The sequence below is a fragment of the Leptodactylus fuscus genome, chromosome 2 (genome assembly GCF_031893055.1).
Source record: "Leptodactylus fuscus isolate aLepFus1 chromosome 2, aLepFus1.hap2, whole genome shotgun sequence".
In the NCBI taxonomy this organism is placed as follows: domain Eukaryota; kingdom Metazoa; phylum Chordata; class Amphibia; order Anura; family Leptodactylidae; genus Leptodactylus; species Leptodactylus fuscus.
In genome coordinates this window covers 83,112,582-83,137,984 of record NC_134266.1, presented here as the reverse complement: position 1 = coordinate 83,137,984, position 25,403 = coordinate 83,112,582, and the positions used below count along the sequence as shown (strand labels likewise).

The 25,403-nt window shown below is 45.7% G+C and overlaps 1 protein-coding gene across 1 annotated transcript in view; it reads right to left on the bottom strand.

The window, feature by feature from the left end:
• Positions 1 to 1,367, bottom strand: part of LRIG2 (leucine rich repeats and immunoglobulin like domains 2) — a 55,382-nt gene extending 54,015 nt beyond the window's left edge. Inside the window, exon 1 of the mRNA XM_075264070.1 lies at positions 1,050 to 1,367. Coding sequence (XP_075120171.1) covers positions 1,050 to 1,225 — 176 coding nt within the window. The 5' untranslated portion in view covers positions 1,226 to 1,367. The remainder of the gene's footprint in view (positions 1 to 1,049) is intronic.
• Positions 1,368 to 25,403: the final 24,036 nt, after the last annotated feature.

Below are 25,403 nucleotides of genomic sequence, written 5' to 3'. Positions count from 1 at the left end.
GCAAATCTAGTCTCCTGGATGGAATTAGGAGAACAGAGTGCACTCTGTACACCACCCTATAGAGGGCAGCATCCTTAACATCATGAACGACTCAGTTATAAAGTCTTTTAATCATAATGTGGATTTAATTGCTAAATCAGTATTAAATTAAATCCACATTATGATTAAAAGACTTTATAACTGAGTCGTTCATGATGTTAAGGATGCTGCCCTCTATAGGGTGGTGTACAGAGTGCACTCTGTTCTCCTAATTCCATCCAGGAGACTAGATTTGCATATTTTTTACCTATAACTTTGTTAGCAGCATCTCAGTGACCGATGCACGACACATGCAGCCTAACCTACAATGACATCTGGGTGTGGCCAGTAGGGGGCGGGGGTGTCTCCCACTGACAGCCTTGATTGGATGTTAGTCACAGAGGACACCCCCCCCCCAATATATTGATACAGTCCCAGGAGTATCAGCATAACAGAGTTCAGCAAAAAGATTCTGACATTGTCTTGTAACATAAATGGGAACCAGCAGACTTACAATGAGCATTACAAGGTTACACCAGTAGGATCTCCTGAGGAATGCCTTTAATATAGGCCTCTGTATATCCAGACAGAACACAATAACACAGAGAACCCAGTACACTATAGGAGGGCCTCCGTATACAAGGTATATAATGGAAACCAGCCTGACACACGACATAAAGACACTCTCTGGCCCTCTGTCTATGGATAAGTATATAACGTGTGCACCAGGAGTAATGTACATACAATATTACATATATATGTCACCACAGAGATGTCACATCCTGCACATCAATAGTGATAGTGACAGCGCTCTATACAGATACCTCAGAGCAGTCTACACGTCCAGCCATTGTTTACATGATCCTGCAGCAATAGTAATGGAGATCTCTTGGCTGGACACATCTCCATATACCCGTATACCACACCAGGCCCAGCACATATCCCAGTATATAGCTGCCCGGCCAGCAGCCCTGTGTTTACATCCCCCTGGCTGAGCTGCCCCATGTATACAGCAGCAGCACAATACTCACAGGCTGGTGATGCCCTCAGGTAGCGGCGCTGCGGGGAGTCTGCCCAGTCTTCTCCGGCTGCAATCCAGCATTCTCCCTTCACACACACAAGGAGCCGGGCAAGAAGCGTCTGAGGCCGCGGCCGCCACCGCCAGCAGCAGGAGAATCCCCGGGCTGAGCCACAAAGGACGCGGCATCTTCTCCACTTCCGGCTCCTCAGCCGGAGCTCTCACAACCGCGCAGTCAGCCCAGATAAGAACCGGGAACTGTATACGGTTCGCTGGGGCCCAGTATTCGACGCTTCGCCCAGTCTACCAGTAATACCGCCTGCAGCTTCACAGACGGGGATCCTTCCGTCACGCCGTTCTGGACGTGCTTACGTCACCGACGTTACAGAAGATTCGGGCGCCATTTTAGTTAAGGGCAAGCATCTAGTTGTCCGATAGGATGTGCGCCTGAGCGCAGTTATGGATTTAGCAGAACTGTACTTTTATACAAACTGGATTCTATATTCGCATGTAGTATACATCCCCCATTTTATTTATCTCCATCTAGGGATTCTATCATTGGGAAACCCATTTTTCACTAACACACTTGGGAATAACCTGTAGAACGCCTATTCTTCATCTAGCTTTATTTTTCTGCTCCATGCCACTGTTTTGAAGAATTTTCGCTTTTCTTATTCAAATGAGTCTTCAGAAAGCAGAGGGGTTGTCCCCTGTACTCAGTAAAGACGCTCTTCTGAAGACGCAGTGTCGCCTCTTCCCTTGTTGACGCCTCTCCTCAGCGTCAGCACCCGCCGAGTCTCTGCTCGGCCGTCAATTCAGTTAGCGAGTTCAGTCGGCTCTGCCATTTTGCATTGAACAGAGCCAACTGTGCACGTCTAGTTTGCTTCCCCGATATGTGGCCCGATGGTGCCATTAATTTCAGTACTGATGTCGCTCCACTGTCAGAAGGGTGGGAATTACACCTTAGCGTCATCCCCCACGCCCTCCCAATAATACAAGTCTATGAAAGTATACTGTTGGGGAGGAGGGTGGGGATTGGGTGTTGCTTACTGCCCAGTGATGATGACACGCCCCAAGGCTAGCCTTGCAGTGCACTGTTGTCTTTCTAGCGGTGTGCATGAGGGTAAGTTCACACGTGAGTTTTTTTGGACCGGAATTTGAGGCCACATCAGATTGTGGTCCAAAAACATCTAGCTGCGAATGGATGCTGTTGCAGTGCATACAATACACATTCTGCTCTGGATTAGGCCAAAATGAATGGACCTAGTAGGGAGAGAGGTGTCGCAAGGCAGATGTGTGCAGCTGAATCATCTGCGGAATCTGCCTGAACAAAGGACATGTTGCCTTTTGTCGGGCATATCAGATTTGTTCCCACTCACGGAAAAAGAAAATGGCCAGCTCCCATTATTTCAATCGGATTCAGCGTCAAAATCTGGCCCAAAAACAACCGTCTGAACTCCGGCTTAAGAGTGGCCTTCATGCCTTTCCAGGCAGTAGAGCATAGGCAGTGTGTACACAGAGTCCATTCATTCAATACTTTGGCCCACTCCGCTCGAGGAAAAAGGAAATGACCATTTGCCATTCATTTCAACAGGATGCGTTTTTTTTTTTTTTTGTCAGATTCCGCAACAAAATTCAGCCCAAAAAACCTTGTGTGAACCCAGCCTAATACTGCACATCGACGAGGACATGAAAGATCCTCATTAAAGGGATTCTCCGGAAAAAAAAAGTGTTTTGGTGCTATTAATGGGTTAGTAAGTGCACCAAAATTTTTATCAGTGTTTTGAGTGACTTCTAAGTTTCCCTGGGAGCTCCTGATATCTTCAGCATTTGTTTACATGACCTCTCTTAGCTCTCCCTCCTCCTCCTTTTCTCAAACCCCTACACGGACTATTAGGCTGGTCTTACACGACCATAATGCATTTGCGGTCCGCAAGTTGCTGATCAGCAACACTAGTTGCTGATCATCAACTTACACTTCGCAGATGTCCGTGAGCTTCCGCACTCGCCCATAGAGTTCTATGGGCGAGTCCGTGCAGTGCCGTGAATTGCGGCCATTGCGGACATGTTCCAAAAAGTGCGGACCTCGGTTGCGGCCCGGTACACCACGGATAAAATATCCGGTGGTGTACGAGGCCGCATTGACTATAATGTGTCCGCACATGGTCCGCAATTGAAAACCCTCAATTGCGGACCATTTGCGGACTTAAACTACGGTCGTGTAAGACCAGCCTTAGCCCTACCTATCTACCTCAGCCCACCCCATCCCATCATACTTTCCTGTGTTCTGTCTTCTGTCCTGCCGACCCCTCCTTTTGTGGACCTCTGCAGCGCCTGCACAATAGAGCCAACAGAGTTCTATTTCACATGCGTGGGATTAAGGCTTCTTCTCTTTGTCTGCCGGTGATTGCGCAATAGGCTCTATTGTGCAGGCAGAGAAGACAGAAGTGATGCCTCATTCCCAGGAGAATGAAGGTAAGTACAGTCCTATGAAAAAGTTTGGGCACCCCTAATTAATCTTAATAATTTTTTGTTCTAAATATTTTGGTGTTTGCAACAGCCATTTCTGTTTGATATATCTAATAACTGATGGACACAGTAATATTTCAGGATTGAAATGAGGTTTATTGTACTAACAGAAAATGTGCAATATGCATTAAACCAAAATTTGACCGATGCAAAAGTATGGGCACCTCAACAGAAAAGTGACATTAATATTTAGTAGATCCTCCTTTTGCAAAGATAACAGCCTCTAGTCGCTTTTGCTTGTGGCAGTCATTAATGTGATTGGCCTTCCCCTCTACCGGAATAAAAGACGAGATGTTATTTTTATACCGGGGGTCAAGGATTGCAAATATCCAGTATTGGTTGCTCTCCATTATTTTGACTACGCGCTTGTCACTTGAAAAGCACCCCAACATGAAGTCAGCCATGTGTGCCAGAGTGTTACTTGGCATGACTTCGCTGCTCCCACCGGAAAGGTCACTCTCTCATTTCCTCCTCCTCCTCCTCCCTTTTGCCCCATCCGCATTGCAAGAATGGGACGCATTGAACTTCCCCGGTAGCCTCCTGTGTCACAATCATATCATCTGCCACTTCTTCATCCTCCTCAGTCATTAAACGCTGTGAAGCGGACAGGTGTGTGGAACTACTCTCCTGCTGTGACGGTTCTGCTGCTATCCCTGACTCCTCAGTGTCATCTGCGTTATCCCTGATGGCAATGAGGCATTCTCGCATCACACACAAGAGCAGGATTGTTACGCTCACTAGTGCATCGTCACAGCTGAACCTCTTGGTGGACTCCTCAAACACCCGTAGGATTTCACATAGGTCTCCCATCCATGGCAACTCATGGTTGAGAAACTGAGGGATCTGACTTTGTGGCACCCTAGGGTTTTGGAGATGGTACTCCATCAAAGGTCTCTGCTGCTCAACCACTCTGTTCAACATATGGTATGTTGAGTTCCAGCATGTGGGGACGTTGCACAACAGCTGGTGTTCGGGCAGATGTAGGCGTTGCTAGAGTTTTTTGAGGCTAGCAGCGGCTACTGTAGACTTGCGACAGTGGGCGCACAAGTGCCGCACTTTCACCAGTAGCTCATGCACATTTGGGTATGTGTTTAAAAAAACGTTGCACCACTAGGTTAAAGACGTGGGCCAGGCATGGAAAATGTTGGAGGCTGGCAAGCTCCAGAGCTGCTACCAGGTTCCTGCCGTTATCAGACACGACCATGCCTGGGCCCAAGTGCACTGGCTCAAACCATATTGCTGTCTCATCGAGGAGGGCATCCCTCACCTCGGAGGCAGTGTGCTGTCTGTCCCCCAAGCTGATCAGCTTCAGCACGGCCTGCTGACGTCTACCCACGCCAGTGCTGCAACGTTTCCAGCTTGTAGCTGGAGTCAATTTAACGGCGGCGGAGGAGGAGGGTGTTGTTTCAGAGCCCCTGCCAGGAATTATAGGCAGGGTGACGAAGTACGCCGACCCAGTTTGTGACCCAGTCGCAGCCTCAACTACAAACACCCAGTGTGCCGTCAGTGAAATGTAGCATCCCTGTCCGCATGCACTTGTCCACGCGTCGGTGGTCAAGTGGACCTTTGTGCAAAGTGCGGAACTTAGGGCCCACCTGATGTTGAGTGACACGTGCTGGTGTAAGGTGGGGACAGTACACTGGGAGAAGTAGGGACGGCATAGCGAGGTGCCGCACTTGCACAAGCTGGAACGCCAACATCTCCTGGGCCAGGAGTTTGGAGATGTGCGCGTTCAAGGCTTGCGCATGTGGTTGTTTAGTGCTGTATTTTTGCCTGCGCTGAAATGTCTGAGAGATGGTGGGTTGCTTGAAGGAGGCGCATGATGTTGCAGGAGAAGGAACTGAGACAGGAACAGGGGAGGAAGACGGAGAAGTCCCCAAAGTGGCGGAGCCAGATGTTGTGGTGTTCAGGCTGGTGCTCTGGACTGCAACGTCAGCACTGGCAACAGTGGGAGAGGCAGTGGCGGCAACGCCGGACTGTGTTTGCTCTCTCCCACTGAGCCCAATGCTTGGATTCCAAATGACAGCGCAAGGAAGTGGTCGAAACGTTGCTCTTTTCAGTGCCCCTACTCAGTTTCGAGTGGCAAATTGTGGCAAAATATTTGTCCTCCGCGCATTCCTTGAAAAATCTCCACACCATCGAGGAACGTGCCTTTGATGGGGGAGTTTTTCTGGGCTGGCTATGATAGGGAAAATCTTGGGCAATTCTGGGTGTGGCCTGGCTTCGGCGAAGCAGCTAACCTCTGCCTCTGGACATGCCTCTGCCTCTAGCTACCCTCTTTGGTGCTGCACCTCCCTCAACATCAACACTGCTTTTCCCGCTTGACATCCCCCTTGTCCAGGTCGGGTTAGTGTCCGCATCCTCCACCACCTCCTTTGCCAATTCCTCTCTCACCTCCTCCTCCTGCACACCGCACATGGCAACAGGCTGCTCTGATGGCAATTGTGTCTCGTCATCGTCACTGAGGGTGGGTTGCTGGTCAACCACCACAAAATCAACAGAAGATGGAGGAGACTCCAATGCTTGGGCATCTGGACACAGAAAGTCGTCTGGTAGCTCTGTGGAATCGGGAAATGGAGAGACAGGGAGAGGGACAGTGAACAGCTCCTGGGAACAGGGAAAGTTGGGATTACTCTGCTGGGAAGATCGAGCATTTTGGGAGGAAGGCTGACCAGAATGTTGTGTAGGAGGAGGAGTTGAGGTAGAGGCTGACTGGCTGGTGGATAATGTGGTGGAAGCATTATCCGCCAGCCATTGTTACACATGTTCCTGGTGCTCGGGCCTACTTAGGTTTGTGCCCTGCACCCTACTTAATGTGGCCAGCAAGCCAAGGACTGTGGAGAAGCGCAATGCTTGCTGCCCCTGAGGAGTAGGCACGGAATGCGCTGTGGCTTCACCACGACCTTGCTCCCCAGCAGCACTCCCACGCCCCCGGCTTCACCCACGGCCTTGTCCACATCCCTTACCGGTAGCCTTGCGCATTTTTAGATGGTTTTGATGGTTTGGTGGGTACACACCGTGACAACCGTGACAACCTGGATGAAGCGTCTATAACCTGAGAATTAGAATGTATATCCCACTGCTTTTTGGGGGTACACACCGTGACAACCTGGATGAAGCGTCTATAGCCTGAGAATTAGAATGCATATCCCATTGATTTTTTGTGGGTACACACCGTGACAATCTGGATGAAGCGTATCTAACCTGAGAATTAAAATGTATATCCCACTGCTTTTTGGGGGGTACACACTGTGACAATCTGGATGAAGCGTATATAGCCTGAGAATTAGAATGTATATCCCACTGCGTTTTGGGGGGTACACACCATGACAACCTGGATGAAGCGTATATAGCCTGAGAATTAGAATGTATATCCCACTGCTTTTTGGGGGGTACAGACCGTGACAACCTGGATGAAGCGTATATAGCCTGAGAATTAGAATGTATATCCCACTGCTTTTTGGGGGGTACACACCATGACAACCTGGATGAAGCGTATATAGCCTGAGAATTAGAATGTATATCCCACTGCTTTGTTGGGGGTATACACCGTGACAACCTGGATGAAGCATATATAGTGTATATGGGCTGAGAATTTCAGTATATAACCCTTAGTTTCAGGGGGTGGGGGAAACACACTGTTGAACCCTAGATTAAGCGTATATAGGGTATATAGGCATACAATTTCAGTGTATCCCACTTAGCTTAATCCCCACCGTGGAAAGCTGGGTTGCGCAGATACAGCCTGGCTTAATTGCTGTGAATCCCACTTTAGCATTTGTGGGTAGACACTGTGCCAAGCTTGTTTCAGCTTCTCCCTTTAGTGTAGCTCTTAAAAGAGCTGTTGTGGTTCTTCTTCTTTGCTATTCCTGCCTAGCAGAATCTAAAACCTATCTAGCCCTCAGCAGATATCTGTCTCTAACTAAGTGCAAGCACAAATGAATCGGAGATTATGCCGCCTGTTCGTTTGAATCTGAGGTCACATGTCCTCGGCAGCCAATGGCTTTCTCCTAGTTTGTTCAATGCCTCCGCTGTCATAGTTACTGTCCCAGGGGAATCGAACTTTAAGTGCATTTTCAACGCGGTGTTCGTATCGAATTGAACATTGCGAACAGCGTGATGTCCGATCGAACATGTACTCGATCGAACGCTGTTTGCTCATCTATAATAGATCTTTAATGAATGTTTTGTTTATGTTATCAGACAATCTACCTTAGTGGTATGTGTGTATACAAAGGGGAGGGAGAAGAGGTGAGATGCTTTTTCCTGTTGTGCAGGACCAAATGTTCATTTTTAATGTTTGATAACATTTTTGTCAGGCATGCAGAGAGAAGGGGGTGTTGTGACCCTGAGTTAAATTCAGAGGTCAGCAGAAACACTGCTCTACAAGGCAAAGAAAGTGCATTCATCTTTACAGAATGAAGATGTGTTGTTGAACCACTGCTGACACCTTTGAACACTGTGCCTGACTATTGGAAAGACACATATATATATGTTAGTGCAGTTTCCACTGAGCCTTTCAAGTCAATGGTGGTGGCAGTGTGTATTTGGGGTGCATGAACTTTGTTGGGGTGTGATTTATGCTCAATTTACAGCCTGAGTGAAGGGTGAGTACAAGATTGAGTGAGATGACTGCTAATAGCCGCACCTTTGTCACATGCTAGGACGGCCTGTACATGACAAATTAGTGGCAAGTAGTAGGGTAATTTTATTAATAGAGCATTAAGTGCCAATATTAAACTATATACTTAAAGGGGTTGTCCAGGATATATAAACAAACAGCTATGCAGAATGTTGTCAGCAACTTGCAGTCTACCTTCTGACAATGGCTCAGAGGACTTTCTGTTACCAACTTCAAGGGCCTTGAGGATCTTATGATTAGAGATGAGCGAGTAGTAATTGATCGAGTAGGTATTTGATCGAATACTACGGTATTCGAAATATTCCTACTCGATCTAATACTACTAGCTATTCGCAGTAAATATTTGGATTCAGAACCAGGGTTGATTGGCCAAATGCTATACAGTGTATAGCATTCGGAAAATCAACGATGGTTCTGCAACAGGCTGGTCCTTGCTAGTCGGGAGAGATGACAGCTTGCTGTTATGAGGGAGATGACTTTTTCTCATAGGAATGAATTGACCAGCGTTGATTGACCAGTGTACAGCATTCGGCCAATCAACGCTGGTTCTGCCGAAGGCTCGTCTGTGAGGAGGCGGAGTCTAAGATCGGACCACAGCAGTCTCCATTGTGGTCCGATCTTAGACTCTGCCTCCTCACAGAAGAGCCTCCGGCAGAACCAGCGTTGATTGGCCGAATGCTGTACACTGGCCTCAACCTCGGTCAATGCATTCCTATGACAAAAAAGTCAGCTCCCTCGTAACAGCAAGCTGCCAGCTCTCCCGACTAGCAAGGATAAGCCTGCTGCAGAACCAGCGTTGATTTGCTCATCTTTGCTAGTCGGGAGAGCTGGCAGCTTGCGGTTATGAGGGAGCTTACTTTTTATCAGCGCAACTGCAAGCGCTGTGCAGTTAAAGCGCACGGACCCCATAGACTATAATGGGGTCCGTGCGCTTTAACTGCACATCGCTCCTCCTAAACACGCTCCTCCTTGTGGACTTGGTGACTCTCCTTTAGTCAAATAGTGGTTTCCCCTGAAATGAGCATTTTTCCCCATAGACTATAATGGGATTCTATATTTGATGGAGTAGTCGAATATTGAGGCTCTACTTAAAACGAATATCGAATATTTCACTGTTCGCTCATCTCTACGTATGATCAAAGACCGATTCCTACCTGTTTGTCCTCTGGATTTTCACCAGTTTGTGTGTGACTGAGAACATACAACAGCATACCATGCTGCACAGATTGCAGACTCCTACGCTGCCAGCAGAATGCCAGAATTCAAGGGTGGGACATCATTACAGTAGTCACCAAGCTGGAAAGGAGTTAAGCCAGTGGGGAAAACCCTTCCCTCTGCTAGTCGACCATTGTGCTTTTCCACCTACTTTACCTCTGGGTCAGCAGGGTTACGGCTGACCTCTAACACACTGGAGCAAACCTGTATCTGGACTGTGGAGCAGGGAGACGAGTAAGGGAAGTGAGAGTATCTGACACTATCCCCGTCTATCCCAGCCTGGAGAAGCTGAGGTGCCTTGCAGACAAATCTGTTGATTCTGCCAAGGAGGGAGGGTATATTGAGACAAGGGCAGGCAGTACCAAGAGACTATTTCCACTGAAACTCAACAACCCTAGGATTGTGAGAGGAGACTAGTCGTTCCCTATCAGTACAGGGAACACATGCTGAAAGTCACTCATGACAATCCTCTATCAGGACATCTGGTAGAGCATAAAACTAAAGCGTGTCTGACTTTTATTGCAAAATATTGGAAAATGATCCTGCACGGTTTGTCCAAAAGTCATGAAGGCTGGAAACATCCATAAGGCCCCCTTAATTCCTCCCCCATAATTGATGAGCCATTCCAGCAAATGGCTGTGCATGTAACAGGACCACTTGCAATGCCGAACAGTTCAGGAAAATATTTTATTCTTGCTGTGGTTGGCTGTGCTACTCGATACCCAGAAGCAGTAGCATCATCCTCTGCATGTGCCGATAAGGTTGCAGTTGCCCTGCTGACTATATTTTCTCATGTCTCATGACTCAGTTGATGTCTAACCTGATGCAAATTCTCTACAAAAATATACATGTGCAGCACCTGGTCACCACTCTCTACCACCCACAGACTAATAGGCTATGTGAGTGTTTTAATGAGACATTGAAACAAGTGTTGAGGATGTCTGCAGTACACCTGAGGAGGGGGAACCTGAGCCTCTAGCAGACTTAGTGGCTGAAGCCCACAGTATTGCGTCCTTTGAAACAATACCATTTCACCCTAACCTAGCCAACAGCTGGAAGTCCAAGCTTGTTGCGTTGCTCCAGACCTCTGCAGGTACTTTCACAGGGAAGCCAGGGATGACTTGTTTCGCTACTCACCATATTGATATGGGCCCCATCAGGCAAGCTGCATACAGGGTTAGCACAGAAGTAAAATCCATTATAAAGGAGCAAATATAAAAGATGTTCAATCTGGGAGTAAAACAAAAATCCCAGGGCACATGGGCTTCCTCTGTAATACATGTTCTAAAACTATATGGTTCTGACCCAATTATAAGAAAACATTTAATTCTGTTGCAAACATTGATGTTAATCTGATGCTGAGGACAGATGAGCTTCTAGAACAGTGAGCTAATGCATCATACCTGACCATTATGGATTTGAGCAGGGGATACTGGCAAATCCCTATGACCAGGAAAGCCCAGGAAAGATCTGCCTTTATAATGCCATTTGGGCTTTATGAGTTCCTACTTATGCCATTTGGTATGAAAAAAAAAATGCCCCTGCCACTTTCCGATGATTAGTCAAGCAACTACTAGAGGAGTTTGACGGCATCTTCCATTTTTAGCAAAACCTGTTAAGACCACCCTGTTCACCTGTTGCAAGTGTTGGAGAGGCTCAAAGAAGCAGGCTTAACTATCAACTCCTTAATAGAGATGAGCGAGTACTGTTTGGATCAGCCGCTCCATAGAAATGAATGGATGCACCTGGTATTTCCGTTTTGCCGCTTAACCCCCCGCGTGCCGGCGACGTCCATTCATTTCTATGCGAGCATGCTGTTCGGATCGGCTGATCCGAACAGTACTCGCTCATCTCTACTTAACAACTAATGATGTACCTTTACATCATTGGTCGCATGGGGATGTATGGAGAAGGCTCAGGATCTGAACTGTATAATACAGACAGCACCTGCCACTGTTAATACTTTAGATGCCATGGTTAAATGTAACCGCAGCATCTAAAGTCTGCAGGCACCTTAGGTGCCACCATCTTTAGCCAATTGGCACCTTCTGGAACATCATTGGAAGGCTATTGAAGGCTCCCAGACTTGTCATTACATCAGTTCTGTAAATGTTTATTTATTTTTCCAATTCCACCTCATTCAGAATTTTTTTCCAGTTTCCCAGTACATTGTAAAGGATATTGCATGGTGACATTATAAAGTACAAACAATAAGCCAAAAAAAATTGTATCTCTTGGAAGGGAGGAAAAAACGCAAAAACTAAAATTGTTTCAGTCTTTTGGGGTTAAACCAGGAACTTGGCAGATAGTTTAGTCAAAAGTGCATTACCTAGGGAACTGTGTGGAGAGTGAAGTGCTAAGACTGGAACTAGGAAAGGTGGAAGCATTGCCACCTGGGCCACCTCAAAAACTAAGAAGCAGATGAGGTTGTTTCTAAGGTACAGCTGGCTATTACAGAAAGTTTATGCCTAATTACAGCATACTTGCTAAACCCTTAACCAAACTGACCAAGGAGAAGCTTCCCCAAATTGTTTCTGGGACAGCTCAATGTCAGGAGTCCTTTGATGCATTAAAAACCGTCTTAGCCAGTTTACCTGTTCTCCAAGCCCTAGATTTTGCCCGTAGGTTTGTAGTACAAACCGATGCCAGCACCTATGGACTGGTGCAGTCCTGACCAAGGTGAATCAGGCTGAGGAAGATCAACCCAACCTCTATCTGAGAAGAACACTTCACTGTTTTCACTGTTTATTTTTATTATTATGTAGCTATACCCCATTGAATAATTCAGTGGATATTATTTAGTATCTAAAAAATCATCTAAAAATTCTTCTCATCCATTGGTTTATGTACCCTCATTGTGAACAGCTGGAGTTGACATGCCTTTCTGTTTTTTTTCCAAAGTCACACCAAAACTTTCTGTATGATGAAACCTCCCAGACTATCCATTGCAGGATTTTCACATGAGGGTATACAAACTACCATTATAGTTACTGCTGATGATTAGACAGATTCCTGCCACGTTGTTTTGACTGTATACTAATAGTCTCTTATATGTTTTAGAGAGGATAATAATTCTGTCCCCCAGCAGTCAAAGATGGTAATATCTCTAGCTGGTCATGTCCATCAGAAGTGATCGCAATACACAGAGAAAGAAATCTAATAACCAAATGGTGTTTGAGTAAAGCAGAGGACAGGGTGAACTATGGGGGTATGAGAGCAATATACAGAAAAGAATTGCAGAATGTAAAAGACAAAAAAAACCCCCAACATTTAGTTGAGTTGTTTCTTTAAGTTACAAGGACTCCAAGCTTTATAAGAGGTTTCTTGGCAAGAAGTTATTCTAGTTATCAATTGAACAATCACTGGTCTATATAACGTATAGAAATAGAGTTGAAAATCTTGATCCTATCTTTCTGAAAGAAAGCAGCAAACAAATTTGCTTTAACACACATTGGAATTAAATTGCTTTCAAAGTAGGTCAAACGGTAAAGATTACTCTGTTTACAAGCGAGAGGATCCTCATCTAATCCAAGACAGAACCAACAGCAAAGCTATCAAGATACATACTGATCCTGCAGCATGCTTTGGTTTTACGAGGAAGCAAAAAAGAACACAAGCAATGTAAGCTCCAGATGGACGGCAATCCATGGGGACTCATGTCAGGAATATGGAGCTCATTAATTTTAGATTTCCAATTCACAGCAGCTAACGATAAGCAGGTTTTAGTGATACATTTGGGAGAAGAGATAAGAGCTATGTGGTATATGGATATACTGCACTGACAAGCATAGGAGAATAATCCATGATTCTAGATTCTATTTTACCAACCAAAAAGTACTTTGCTTCTTAAAGAACGTGTTGGGAGTAAATGGTTTTGTGTGGACTTATCCTCTTAAGATTGAAGGCTTACTGAACTTTAAAAATAATAGTTTATTGACTGCAGCTTAACTTGCATATTAACTATGATACAAAAAATAATTAAAAACACCAATGCTATAGGCCACATCTGGTATTGTAATTCAGACTCATGGGCGGAGCTGCAATACCAGGCACATCTGTTAGACAAGAGTGATGCCGATTCTGGGAAAACAGAAGCTTTTTTTCTTATCACATAGCACCCTTTTAGTTTTTATTGCTTTACTGCAGCTTATAATAAACATTTTCTTTTATTTTTATCTGATTTTTTGATTGTATATTTCTGGATAATGTTATGATGGAAATCAATAAATGTGTTGTTCTATAGACCGTTTGTAAAAATTAAAGAAATACAATATCATAAATATTTTATGAGATACTAGTACTTAAAGGCATTGTCCAGTCTCAGCAAAGTTATTGTTTGGGTAATGAAAAGTTGTGCAGTTTTCCACTGTACTTTGTATATCAATTCCTAACCTTTTTCCAGGTATTAGTAATGAATTGTGCACCTGTGATTCCATCAGATGACCATAAACTGTATATCATGTGTCCATAAACTATATATTACATGACCATAAACTGTAAATCACATGACCGTGAACTGTATATCATATGAGCATGAACTGTATATCACATGACCATGAACTGTATGTAGCATGACCAGTGGCATGTCTAGGAATGGAAGGGCCCTGTGGAGAACATTTGACATGCCCCCCCCCCCCTGACCGACGCTGAAGACCCCGACCGACCAACCCCCCTGCATTCCTGCACGCACTATTATAACCCATAGTGGCCCCTGCACACAGTATTATTTCCCCTAGTGGCCCTTGCACACAGTATTATGCCCCATAGTGGCCCCTGCACACAGTATTATTTCCCCTAGTGGCCCCTGCACACAGTATTATTTCCCCTAGTGGCCCTTGCACACAGTATTATGCCCCATAGTGGCCCCTGCACACAGTATTATTTCCCCTAGTGTCTCCTGAACACAGTATTATGCCCCATAGTGGCCCCTGCACACAGTATTATTTCCCCTAGTGGCCCTTGCACACAGCTTTATGCCCTTTATTTGTATATTCTCCCCGTGTTTGCATGGATTTCCATCCCATATTCCAAAGACATACTGATAGGGAAAAATGTACATTGTGAGCTCTATATGGGGCTCAAAATCAAAAAAAAAGAGTTAAAACTGCATGAATTCCTTCCTGTTAATCAGAGTTTTTGATTTTGCTGTTTCACCTTCTACTTACACACATGGCTCTGAAAAGGCAGCTTCTCTGCAGCTCTCTGCATTCTGAGTGCCACTGTACTATTATTGTAGATTTTGGGAAGGGGTTAAATACAAATATTGACAAGAAAAACTTCTCATTAAAAAATCACCAAACTTCTTAGAGACATAAAAAACTTGATTTATAAAATGCTATTTTATTTATGAAACAGCTTTACTTTTAATACATCAATGATAAATATTAGAGAAATATCTCTAATGGCTTTCTTATATCCAGGCCTATAAGTATTACAAAGTGGCATCCACTAATTTAAGAGGAAAAAAGGTTCCCTCTTCGGTACAGAAATGAGTTTTACCGCTGTACAGCAAGCACTGATAGAATCTGCTTGCTAGTTTCTTACATGACCTTTTAACCCCTTCACGCATTTACATGTACGTGGGAGAGTGTGGTTAGTTACCACGTCCCCACGTGCATGTACGTGATGGTGATTGAGTGGGCTCAGAAGCAGATGCTGTGGCCAATAGTGACTGCGGAATCTCAAGGGTTTGTCAGTGACTCTAAATGCAGTGGGTGGCATCGGGAGTGGGTGTTAGCTGTAACTGACAGCTAACACCCTTCTCCATAACCCCCGGTAGTAGCTGAGCTACAATCGGAGGGTTTAATACCTTGAATGCTGCAGTCCAGCATGACTGCTGCATCCAAAGGGTTCCACCAGGTTACCTCCCTCCACCCCCGCAACCCCCACAGCGGGATTGGGGGGTGCTGGCATCTATAATTTACAGCATGGGGTCTGGCCAGTGGCCCTAGGCTGCATGAAGCTCTCACATACCTGGTTGATCCTGCCTGCAATGTAAGAAGTCAGCTTATGCATCTGCATAGGCTGACTTCCTACATGACCCCTGAGGCACTCCCCGTTGCGATATTGGGGGTACCAATATCTATAAAATGCAGCCTGGGGTCTGGCCAGTATCTCCAGGTTGCTAGTAGCCCCCAAGTACCTCGTTTATCCTGCCTGCGATGGAGGAAGTCTGCATAGGTTGACTTCCTATATAGACTGTAATACATGCAGTCTATAGTACTGAACCAGTGATCAGAGCATCACTGGTTCAAGTGTCCTTATAGGACATAAAACAATGTAAAAAAAAAAGTTAAAAAAAATAAAGTGTGTAAAAAAAGATTATATTGTTATAATGCCCCAAAAATGCCATTTTCCTACATAAAATTAATTATATAAAAAAACAAAAAAATTAATGAAAACAATACATATTTGGTATTAGCGCATCCGTAACAACTTGTACAATAAAGCTGAAACAATATTTAACCTGCATGGTGAATATTGGGAAAAAAATGGAAATAATTATTTTTGCCCATTTTACATAACAAAAAAATACTATACAAAGCGATCAAAAAGTCATACATGCATACATACCCCAAAACAGTACCAAGGAAAAGCACAGGTTGTCCCTCAAAACACAAGCCCTCAACCAACTCTGTAAACAGAAAAATAAAAATGTTGCATATCTCAGAAGATGTAGACGATGCAAAAATAATTGATTCATGTCCCCAAATGGGTTTTTGTTCTGCAGAATTAGTAACAAAAAAATATAAATGAGGTATCACCATAATCCTACTGAGTCGCCCCGGCTCGGCCTATGTAGATTCACGGTGCGAGCAGGCCCGACACCGGGGGCGGCAGCGCCTTGAAAAAGGGGAGTTTTAAGCAAAAATGGATTAAAGAAAAATAAAGAAAAATAAAAGTTTGTCGTGACGCCAGTTGGGGTTTCGGCTTGAGGTGAAGCCGGGCACTGTAGATAGGGCCTCTGGGAATAGGTGGTGATGCAGTGCCAGATGTTATACCCTCCCCAACCAGGGCAGGTCCCAGGGCCAGATGATATAGGTGAGGAAGGGATGATTTCCAGGAGGAGTAACAGAGGATCGATGAAAGAATACAGTCCAGACAGGGGTTAACCAAACACTTACAGTTTACTTCTGTAGTCAGCAGGAGATAACAGATGTTACAGGAGGATTCACCTTGCTCCAGTATAGTGAGATGCCAGTCTTCCCTTTTACCACCAGTATGATTCAGCCTTCCACTGCTGCTCAAACTCTCTAATAGATTTCCTCTGGTCCTGGGTTCCAGGAGCTCAGAGGTTAATTACAACTGGGTAGATCCCCCTTCTGGACAGCAGGTAACGCGAGTTCTTTGGGATGCTGGATGCAGACACTCACCCCAACTCTGTATGTTACTGAGCCTCCAGGAATCTTGCAATCACTAGGCCTCGATCCAGTGAGTCTCTCAATGTTCTTAGTGTTTCTCACACTAGTTAGGAATTGATGGTCCTATAACTGCAGCCCCGTGCCTGTGAGGTCTCATCTCACCTCTGCAGGTCTCCGGCCTCCTGTGCTATCACACCATGAGGCTGCAGCATACCCTGCACCTCAACACACCTGCTCCTCTCTCTTGCACACTCCTGCACCCTCTGAACTGGAACTGAAAAAGAGAGAGACCCTCTTCCAGTCTGTAGCTCCACCCCTTTTCTTAAAGAGATAATGGCTGTGGAACTTTGTGTATGCTAACAGGTTGACTGGATCTCACTATACCTTCACAGTACACAGTGCAGATCACATAAGATGACATTTGTAGTGACCCACTCTGTGGGGCGCTACATTCCCCCCTTGTTAAAAGTAGCACGTCTCGGGCTACCCTTCCGATGAACTAAGAAGAGGGTTGGTAGACGGTAACATGAACACCATAGTGTTTGAAGAACATTACATACAAGTGTAAACTTCATATGTAAGTAAATTCCCTAAGGAGAAAAGTGCAACTTATTTAAGACCATTTTAAACTGTCACAAAAATGTTCAAGGAAACACAATTTCTGTAACAGTCTCTGGTTGTGTATTCCTTACAACCCAGCAACATTCACGGTTGCTTTCCTTGCGGATTACAGCCCCAAACCGCTTAGTCCACCTCCTTAACTCCGAGTGCAGCTGCGGAGTATTTTGGAACATTCAAAATTCTTCACTGCACAGGCTGTTTTGATGGCTCCTATCCGACAGGCCGCCATATTTGAAACATCCCCCAACCCCCGGGAGCGTTGGTGCACCTGCATAAATTGCATTCCATGCACTTGAAGAGGTTGGTAGGCAAATGGAAGTTTTAAAAGTTTCAGTACCACAAGAAAGTTATTGTGGCAGGAACCCTGAAAAACTAAACATGTTAAACACTGGCACAGTTCCTTTAGTCCATTCTCTCTTGGTAATGCCATGCTCAGGAGAGTAAGTATTAATGCACAGTTCATATTTCTGACTCACCTATTAGTGCAATCCGTTAGGGAGCCAGCACTTAAATTAAACCTTTAACGTTGCATAAACTGAATTGAACATATACAAATACAACACAACTATCTGTAAACATATTGGGTTAGTATGCCTCTACTTATTGTCCCTGTAACGTATGGGGAGTTGTCCCTGTGTATTGCGCTGAGATCTACGCAAAAATGGGATTCCTGGCAGTCTTTTCCTACTTACTGGAGTCACCAGGGAAACGGTAGACATACTTTCACTAGGAATCGGGCTTACTGGAATTTGCGCTGGTACATCATCAGGAACTGGGATTGGCTGTTCTTGAGAATCCGTTATCTCCTGAGAGGATGTTTGTGGGAACAGCATTACTGGTACTACTAAAGCACCTTCAATTTGCGGCCAAGAACTAGGAAACGGCCCAAGTATGGTCTGAACTTCTGTCTCAGATTTTCCTGATTGTTGAGGATTTTCTTCCACTTTGCTTCCTGCTTCCTCACGTAATTGAGACGGACATAGTTTCAGATTGTCTCTGGATACAGTTATACAAGTCTTTCCGCCATCTTTGGAAATCTTACATACTTTGCTGTTATCGCTATTAGATGGTTGGACAGTATAGGGTTCAGATTCCCATTGATCATCTAGTTTGTGGTGCCTTCTCTTTCTTTTCAATACTTGCTCACCAACTGGTAAAGGGGAAGCTGGGGCATGTTGGTTGTAGCTTTTCTCTTGTCTTTGCCTAGCTTGGTCAAGGCTTTGCTCTACACACTGCTGAACCTTTGTATACTGCAACTGTCTTTCAGCAATCCAATCAAGATGAGGTGAGTTGGGCACTTCCTCAGGATTTAGGACTCCCATCTCCAAGTCAATAGGAAGTTTACCTGGTCTGGCACGCATTAGGTATGCTGGAGAATACCCTGTGGAGCTAGTCGGGACATGGTTGTACATTTCAATTAAGTCAGGCAATTTTTCAGGCCATTGGTTTCTCTCTTCCAAAGGCAAGGTCTGCAACAAACTGATGACCAGGTGATTCATTTTCTCACAAAGTCCGTTCCCTTGAGGGTGGTATGGGGTTGTTCTGATCTTCTTACATCCATAGAGGAAGCAGAACTCTTTGAATACCTCCGCTTCAAATGCTGGACCTCTGTCAGTCAAGACTTGGTCAGGATAACCATGGGGCCGACAGAAATGCTCTTGGAATGCTTTTGCAGCTGTTTTTGCAGTCTGATCTTTAACTGGAACAACGACCAGGAAGCGGGAGTAATGATCCACAATGGTAAGGGCATAGGTGTATCCCGATCTACTGGGAGTCAGCTGCACGTGGTCTAAGGCCACTATCTCCAAGGGTTGCTTTGTCTGGATAGGTTGCAGGGGGGCCTTTTGAGTAGTAGTGTCTTTTCTCCTGAGATTGCACGTACCACATTCTCTGCACCACTGCTCAATGGATTTTCTCATACCCGTCCAGAAGAAACGGTCTCGGATCACCACTTCTAGTTTTTTCCACCCGAAGTGTCCTGCTTGGTTGTGATAAGCTCCTAACACCATAGGTATGTCCTTTTGGGGTACTACGATCTGCCAAAGTAGTTCATGGGTTCTTGGATTGATAGCTCTTCGAACCAACTTCCCTTCAAAAACAAAGAGCTTCTTCCTCTCTTTCCAGAGCTGTTGAGCTTCTGGTGGTGCATCCACAGGTAAAGAGGTGTTTTCTACTCCAAGAAGTTCTTTGACAAGGTGCACAGCTGGATCACTCTCTTGTGTTTCGGCCCAGCCATGATGAGGTAATGGATTCAGGGAGATCTCTTGAGTTGCTAGACTTCTTCCAGTCATACAGCCAGAGTTATGGACCATTCGATTGTTGTAGAAGGCTGGCATTTCTACCTCCTCTAAGTCATCAGATTCCTCTGGATCAGGAGGGTTGGGCATGCGGGACAAGGCATCTGCATTCAGGTTCTTCTTGCCAGCTCGGTACTTGATGACAAATTCAAAATTGGATAGGCGGGCAAGCCATCTCTGCTCCAGAGCTCCAAGCTTAGCAGTGTCCAGGTGTGTCAAGGGATTGTTATCGGTGTAGATTGTGAATCTTGAAGAAGCCAGGTAATGCTTGAACCTCTCTGTCACTGCCCATACTATTGCTAGAAGTTCCAACTTGAAGGAGCTATAGTTGACTGGATTCCTCTCAGAAGGACGAAGCTTCCTACTTGCATAAGCAATGACTTTCTCTTTGCCTTGCTGTTCTTGAGAGAGGACAGCTCCAAGTCCATTGTTGCTTGCATCTGTGTACAGTATGAAGGGCTGACTGTAGTCAGGATAGGCTAGGATGTCTTCTCCAGTGAGGGCTTGCTTTAGCTTCTGGAAAGAGTCTTCCGATTGGGGGTTCCACTCCACTAGGGGGCTCTTGCCTTTAGACTTGTTGGATTGGCCGACAAGGAGATCCTGCAAGGGGGCTGCTAGGGTAGTGAAGTCCTTGATAAATCGTCTGTAGTAGCCAACTAACCCTAGAAATTGGCGGATCTCTCTGATGGTAGTTGGGGCTTTCCAGTCCTTGATCACAGTCACCTTGTCTGGGTCTGGGGCAACTCCTTCTGCACTGACCACATGTCCTAGGTACTGTACCTTTGGTTTCAGGAGGTGGCATTTGGAAGGCTTGACCTTCAGGCCAAAGTTGGACAAGGCCTCAAAGACTTCAGCCAGGTGTTGCAAGTGATCCTCATATGTTCCGGAATAAACAATCACATCGTCTAGGTACAATAAGACTGTCTCAAAATTCTTGTGTCCTAGGCAGCACTCCATCAGCCTTTGAAAGGTTCCTGGCGCATTGCATAGGCCGAAGGGCATGACATTAAATTCGTAAAGACCCATGGGAGTCGTAAAGGCAGTCTTCTCCTTATCAGCCTCTGCTACAGGAACCTGCCAATACCCGCTGGTTAGGTCCAGGGTAGAAAAGTACTTAGCCGTCCTGAGCGCTGCTAGTGACTCCTCTATGCGCGGCAAAGGGTAAGCATCCTTGTGCGTGATATTATTAATTTTTCTATAATCCACACACATGCGCATTGTCCCATCTTTCTTGCGAACTAACACTAAGGGTGCTGCCCAGGGGCTATGGCTTTCCCTGATTACCCCAGCACTCTTCATGTCCTTAGTACACGGATAATGTGCGGGTGGAATGGGCCTATACCTTTCTTTAATTGGTGGATGGTCTCCTGTGGGGATGGTATGTTGTATTACCTTCACCTGCCCAAAGTCCAAGGGAGTCTTACTGAATACCCTTGCATACTCTTGTGCTAACCGCACAACCCCATTCCTTTGGTATTGAGGAGTGCTGTCAGTGCCAATGTGTATTGCTTGACACCAGTCCTCTAACTGTTTTGGGGAATCATTAACATCTGTCTGATCAGAGGAAGTCAAGGGCTCTGTTGGCTGGATGTCATTGTTACTGACAGTGAACAGTTTAGCTACTGTGGCATACCTGGGTAAGCAAGCCTCCTCCTCCCCACAGTTCAATATGCGCACTGGTACTCTGCCCTTCTTCACATTAACTATCCCTCTAGCTATCATAACAGTGGGTCTACAGTCAGAATAGACAGGTTCCATCAGGGCCTGGTAGTCTTGCCCTTTGATGCCTATTGCTGCTCTGCACCAGACAATGATTTCACTCCTGGGGGGAAGCATGATGGAATTGGGGTCACTTACCCTCACACTGCCAATCTCTCCACCTGCTAACTCCACTTGTTGACGCTGGACAAGGGCTTTAATCTCCTTATTCAGAGCATATCTTTCTTGGTAGGGGGTAGATCTCAATGCGTCCTGTAAGATGGCAATTACCTCATCTAGACAATTCTCCAACACATTAGTCCCCAATGTTAACACATTAGCAAATTCCCCTTCATCCACATCAACAATTATTAGACCTTGGGATTTAAGATCCGTGCCACCTACTCTCAGGGTGACCTCTTTATATCCCACCTGGGACAGGGGCTGTCCATTACTAGCAATTAGTACTAAGTCCCCATTTGGATGCTGGGTAATATCAGCATCAGTCCAGTACCTGCGAAACAAAGTCTGAGGAATAGTGGTTACCTGTGAACCAGTGTCCAGTAGCGCTGTGAAAGGGACACCATCAATTGTAACTGGAATTATAGGACGTCCACCTACATACCTGCTTTTCCAGCTAGTTGGACCAAATCGTCTTACTCCTGAAGGTTGGTCCTCTACTCCAGGAGTTGCCCATTTAAAGGACACTCTCTCTCAACATGACCAACCTTATCACACCGTCTGCAGATGGGTCGGCCAGAGGGGTCAAACTTGTCAGTGGTCCTCCTGCCGTTGCGCGTCAGTCGCTGTTGAGGAAACAATGTTCTTCTTGAACGTCTCCAAGGTAGATCCTCTGGGCTGGAAGCAAGCTGGATCTTTGCTGGAGACGAAACTTGGAGATCTTGAACAGTTTTGGTTAATGCAGCTACATGTTTAGTTAGCTCAGTCATTTGTAACCGCAGCTCTGCAGCATCATCAGATTGGATCTGTGCACACTGTACAGTAGATGGAAAAGGTGCAGCATTTGCAGGGCTCACAGGTGTTTGCCTGTGGAGAGCAACTTGTTGCTCCTCCGTCTGTCCGCATGGATAGACAGGTTCCCTCAGGGTACGGATGGATCTGTCCTTGAATTCAATAAAGCTCATATCAGGATTCTGCAGGGCCATCATGCGCAGTTGGACCTTACCGGATTCTGACAATAGGCCTTCTACAAACTGTTCTTTTAGCATCCTGTCCTCATCCTGAATACTATCTGGATCTACTTGTTTAATAACCCACAAGGCTTCTTGCAGATTAAGGGCAAAATCTCTCACAGTGTCCTGCGGTTTTTGCTTACAGCTGAAAAACCGCATCTTTATCTCTGATGTGGTGCGGGTGTCAAAGGTGATCCTGAGTTTGGTAAAAATGTCCTTTACAGATCTTTTATCATTCAATGGCCAGGATTTAACTTCCCTTTGTGCTGCACCACCAAGTTGACTTATTAATATTCCAACCTTTTGCTCCTCTGTCATAGGGTATAGGTCAAACAGGCTACTCAGCTTTTCTTTAAAGTCTCTGAGGCTATGGGACTCGCCTGTATACTGGGGCAGCCAGGATGCACCTGGAATGTACGGCATTGTTAGCGGTAATATAGGTGCCATAGTTACTTGGTTATGACTACGGTTAGAGTCTATGGGGGAATCAGAGGGGCCTGGAGATGAGGATCCAATTGCTTGATACATCACCCCCCCTTGTTAACCCCAGCAAGGCCACACTCACCGGACTTGATACTGTAAGGCGTTGATCCGGAGGGACGGATGGATGGATCACTTATCACTGCAGGGGATGCTGGTCCGGCTGCTACAGAGACTCCTACAGTTGTCAGGGGTAGACTGCAATTGAGGATGATGCAATCTGTATCTTTCACTGCTCCTTGCACAGGCATGTCACATGTTCTGCACTCAGTGTGGCTTGCAAGAAAAAGACACCAACCCTGCGGCTCAGTGTAACTTGAATCATGCAACTGCTGCTGGTGGCTATTTTGGAAAGCAGGACAAATTTTGAAAAATGCAAGTCTTTTTCAACAAAAATAAAAGTTTTGCGCACTTTCGCTATCCTGTTCGTGACGCCAAAAAGGTGAGTCGCCCCGGCTTGGCCTATGTGGATTCACGGTGCGAGCAGGCCCGACACCGGGGGCGGCAGCGCCTTGAAAAAGGGGAGTTTTAAGTAAAAATGGATTAAAGAAAAATAACGAAAAATAAAAGTTTGTCGTGACGCCAGTTGGGGTTTCGGCTTGAGGTGAAGCCGGGCACTGTAGATAGGGCCTCTGGGAATAGGTGGTGATGCAGTGCCAGATGTTATACCCTCCCCAACCAGGGCAGGTCCCAGATGATATAGGTGAGGAAGGGATGATTTCCAGGAGGAGTAACAGAGGATCGATGAAAGAATACAGTCCAGACAGGGGTTAACCAAACACTTACAGTTTACTTCTGTAGTCAGCAGGAGATAACAGATGTTACAGGAGGATTCACCTTGCTCCAGTATAGTGAGATGCCAGTCTTCCCTTTTACCACCAGTATGATTCAGCCTTCCACTGCTGCTCAAACTCTCTAATAGATTTCCTCTGGTCCTGGGTTCCAGGAGCTCAGAGGTTAATTACAACTGGGTAGATCCCCCTTCTGGACAGCAGGTAACGCGAGTTCTTTGGGATGCTGGATGCAGACACTCACCCCAACTCTGTATGTTACTGAGCCTCCAGGAATCTCGCAATCACTAGGCCTCGATCCAGTGAGTCTCTCAATGTTCTTAGTGTTTCTCACACTAGTTAGGAATTGATGGTCCTATAACTGCAGCTCCGTGCCTGTGAGGTCTCATCTCACCTCTGCAGGTCTCCGGCCTCCTGTGCTATCACACCATGAGGCTGCAGCATACCCTGCACCTCAACACACCTGCTCCTCTCTCCTACACACTCCTGCACCCTCTGAACTGGAACTGAAAAAGAGAGAGACCCTCTTCCAGTCTGTAGCTCCACCCCTTTTCTTAAAGAGATAATGGCTGTGGAACTTTGTGTATGCTAACAGGTTGACTGGATCTCACTATACCTTCACAGTACACAGTATAGATCACATAAGATGACATTTGTAGTGACCCACTCTGTGGGGCGCTACACTACCGACCCAGAGAATAAAGGTCACATGTTACTTGTACTGTACGCTGCATGGCATATAAGTAAAAGTCTTAGAAAGAGTTAATAAATGTATTCTATAAGTTATAGGCACCCAAAATGATGTAATTACAAAATACATCTTATCCCGCAAACAACAAGATCTCATGTGGCTACATCACCAAAAGAATTTAAAAAAATACAGCATCAAGGAATATTAAGACAAAAATCCTCCAAATCACCAAATCATTAGAACACAACTGGCTGCGGCAGGAAGGGAATGTATAAGCTGTGCGAGCGTATATCAGGGGACTCCAGAGATTTAGAGCGTACAAGGGAAAAGACACCAGAAGTGACCCCCAGAGTGACCCCATGGATTACAGGAGCTATTGGGGATATAGTAGGGAATTTGATGTTCCCAATGTACTCCACACATATTCACTCTTCACCATCCGCTGTGCATTCACTCCTGGGATGCTAATGCTCAATACACCCCTTGGTAAATTCTTTGAGGGGTGCAGTTTTCAAAATGGAGTCAATCTTTATGGGATTCCACTTTTCTGGTACCTTAAGAGGCTCTGCAGAGATGACATGACGTCCAAATACCAAACATCTAAATTTGCGCTCCAAATGTTACATAGTGCTCCTTCACAACTGTGCCCTGCTGTGTGCTCAAACTGCAGTTTATACCCGCAGTCATCGCTCCGATCCTTCTCTATGGCAGCGAGGTCTGGGGCCCAGCCACCTACCCAGACTAGTCAAAGTGGGATTCCAGCCCAACAGAGACCTTCAACCTGGAGTTCTGCAAGTACCTCCTCCATGTCCACCGCAGCACCTCTAACATGGGATGCCGGGCAGAGCT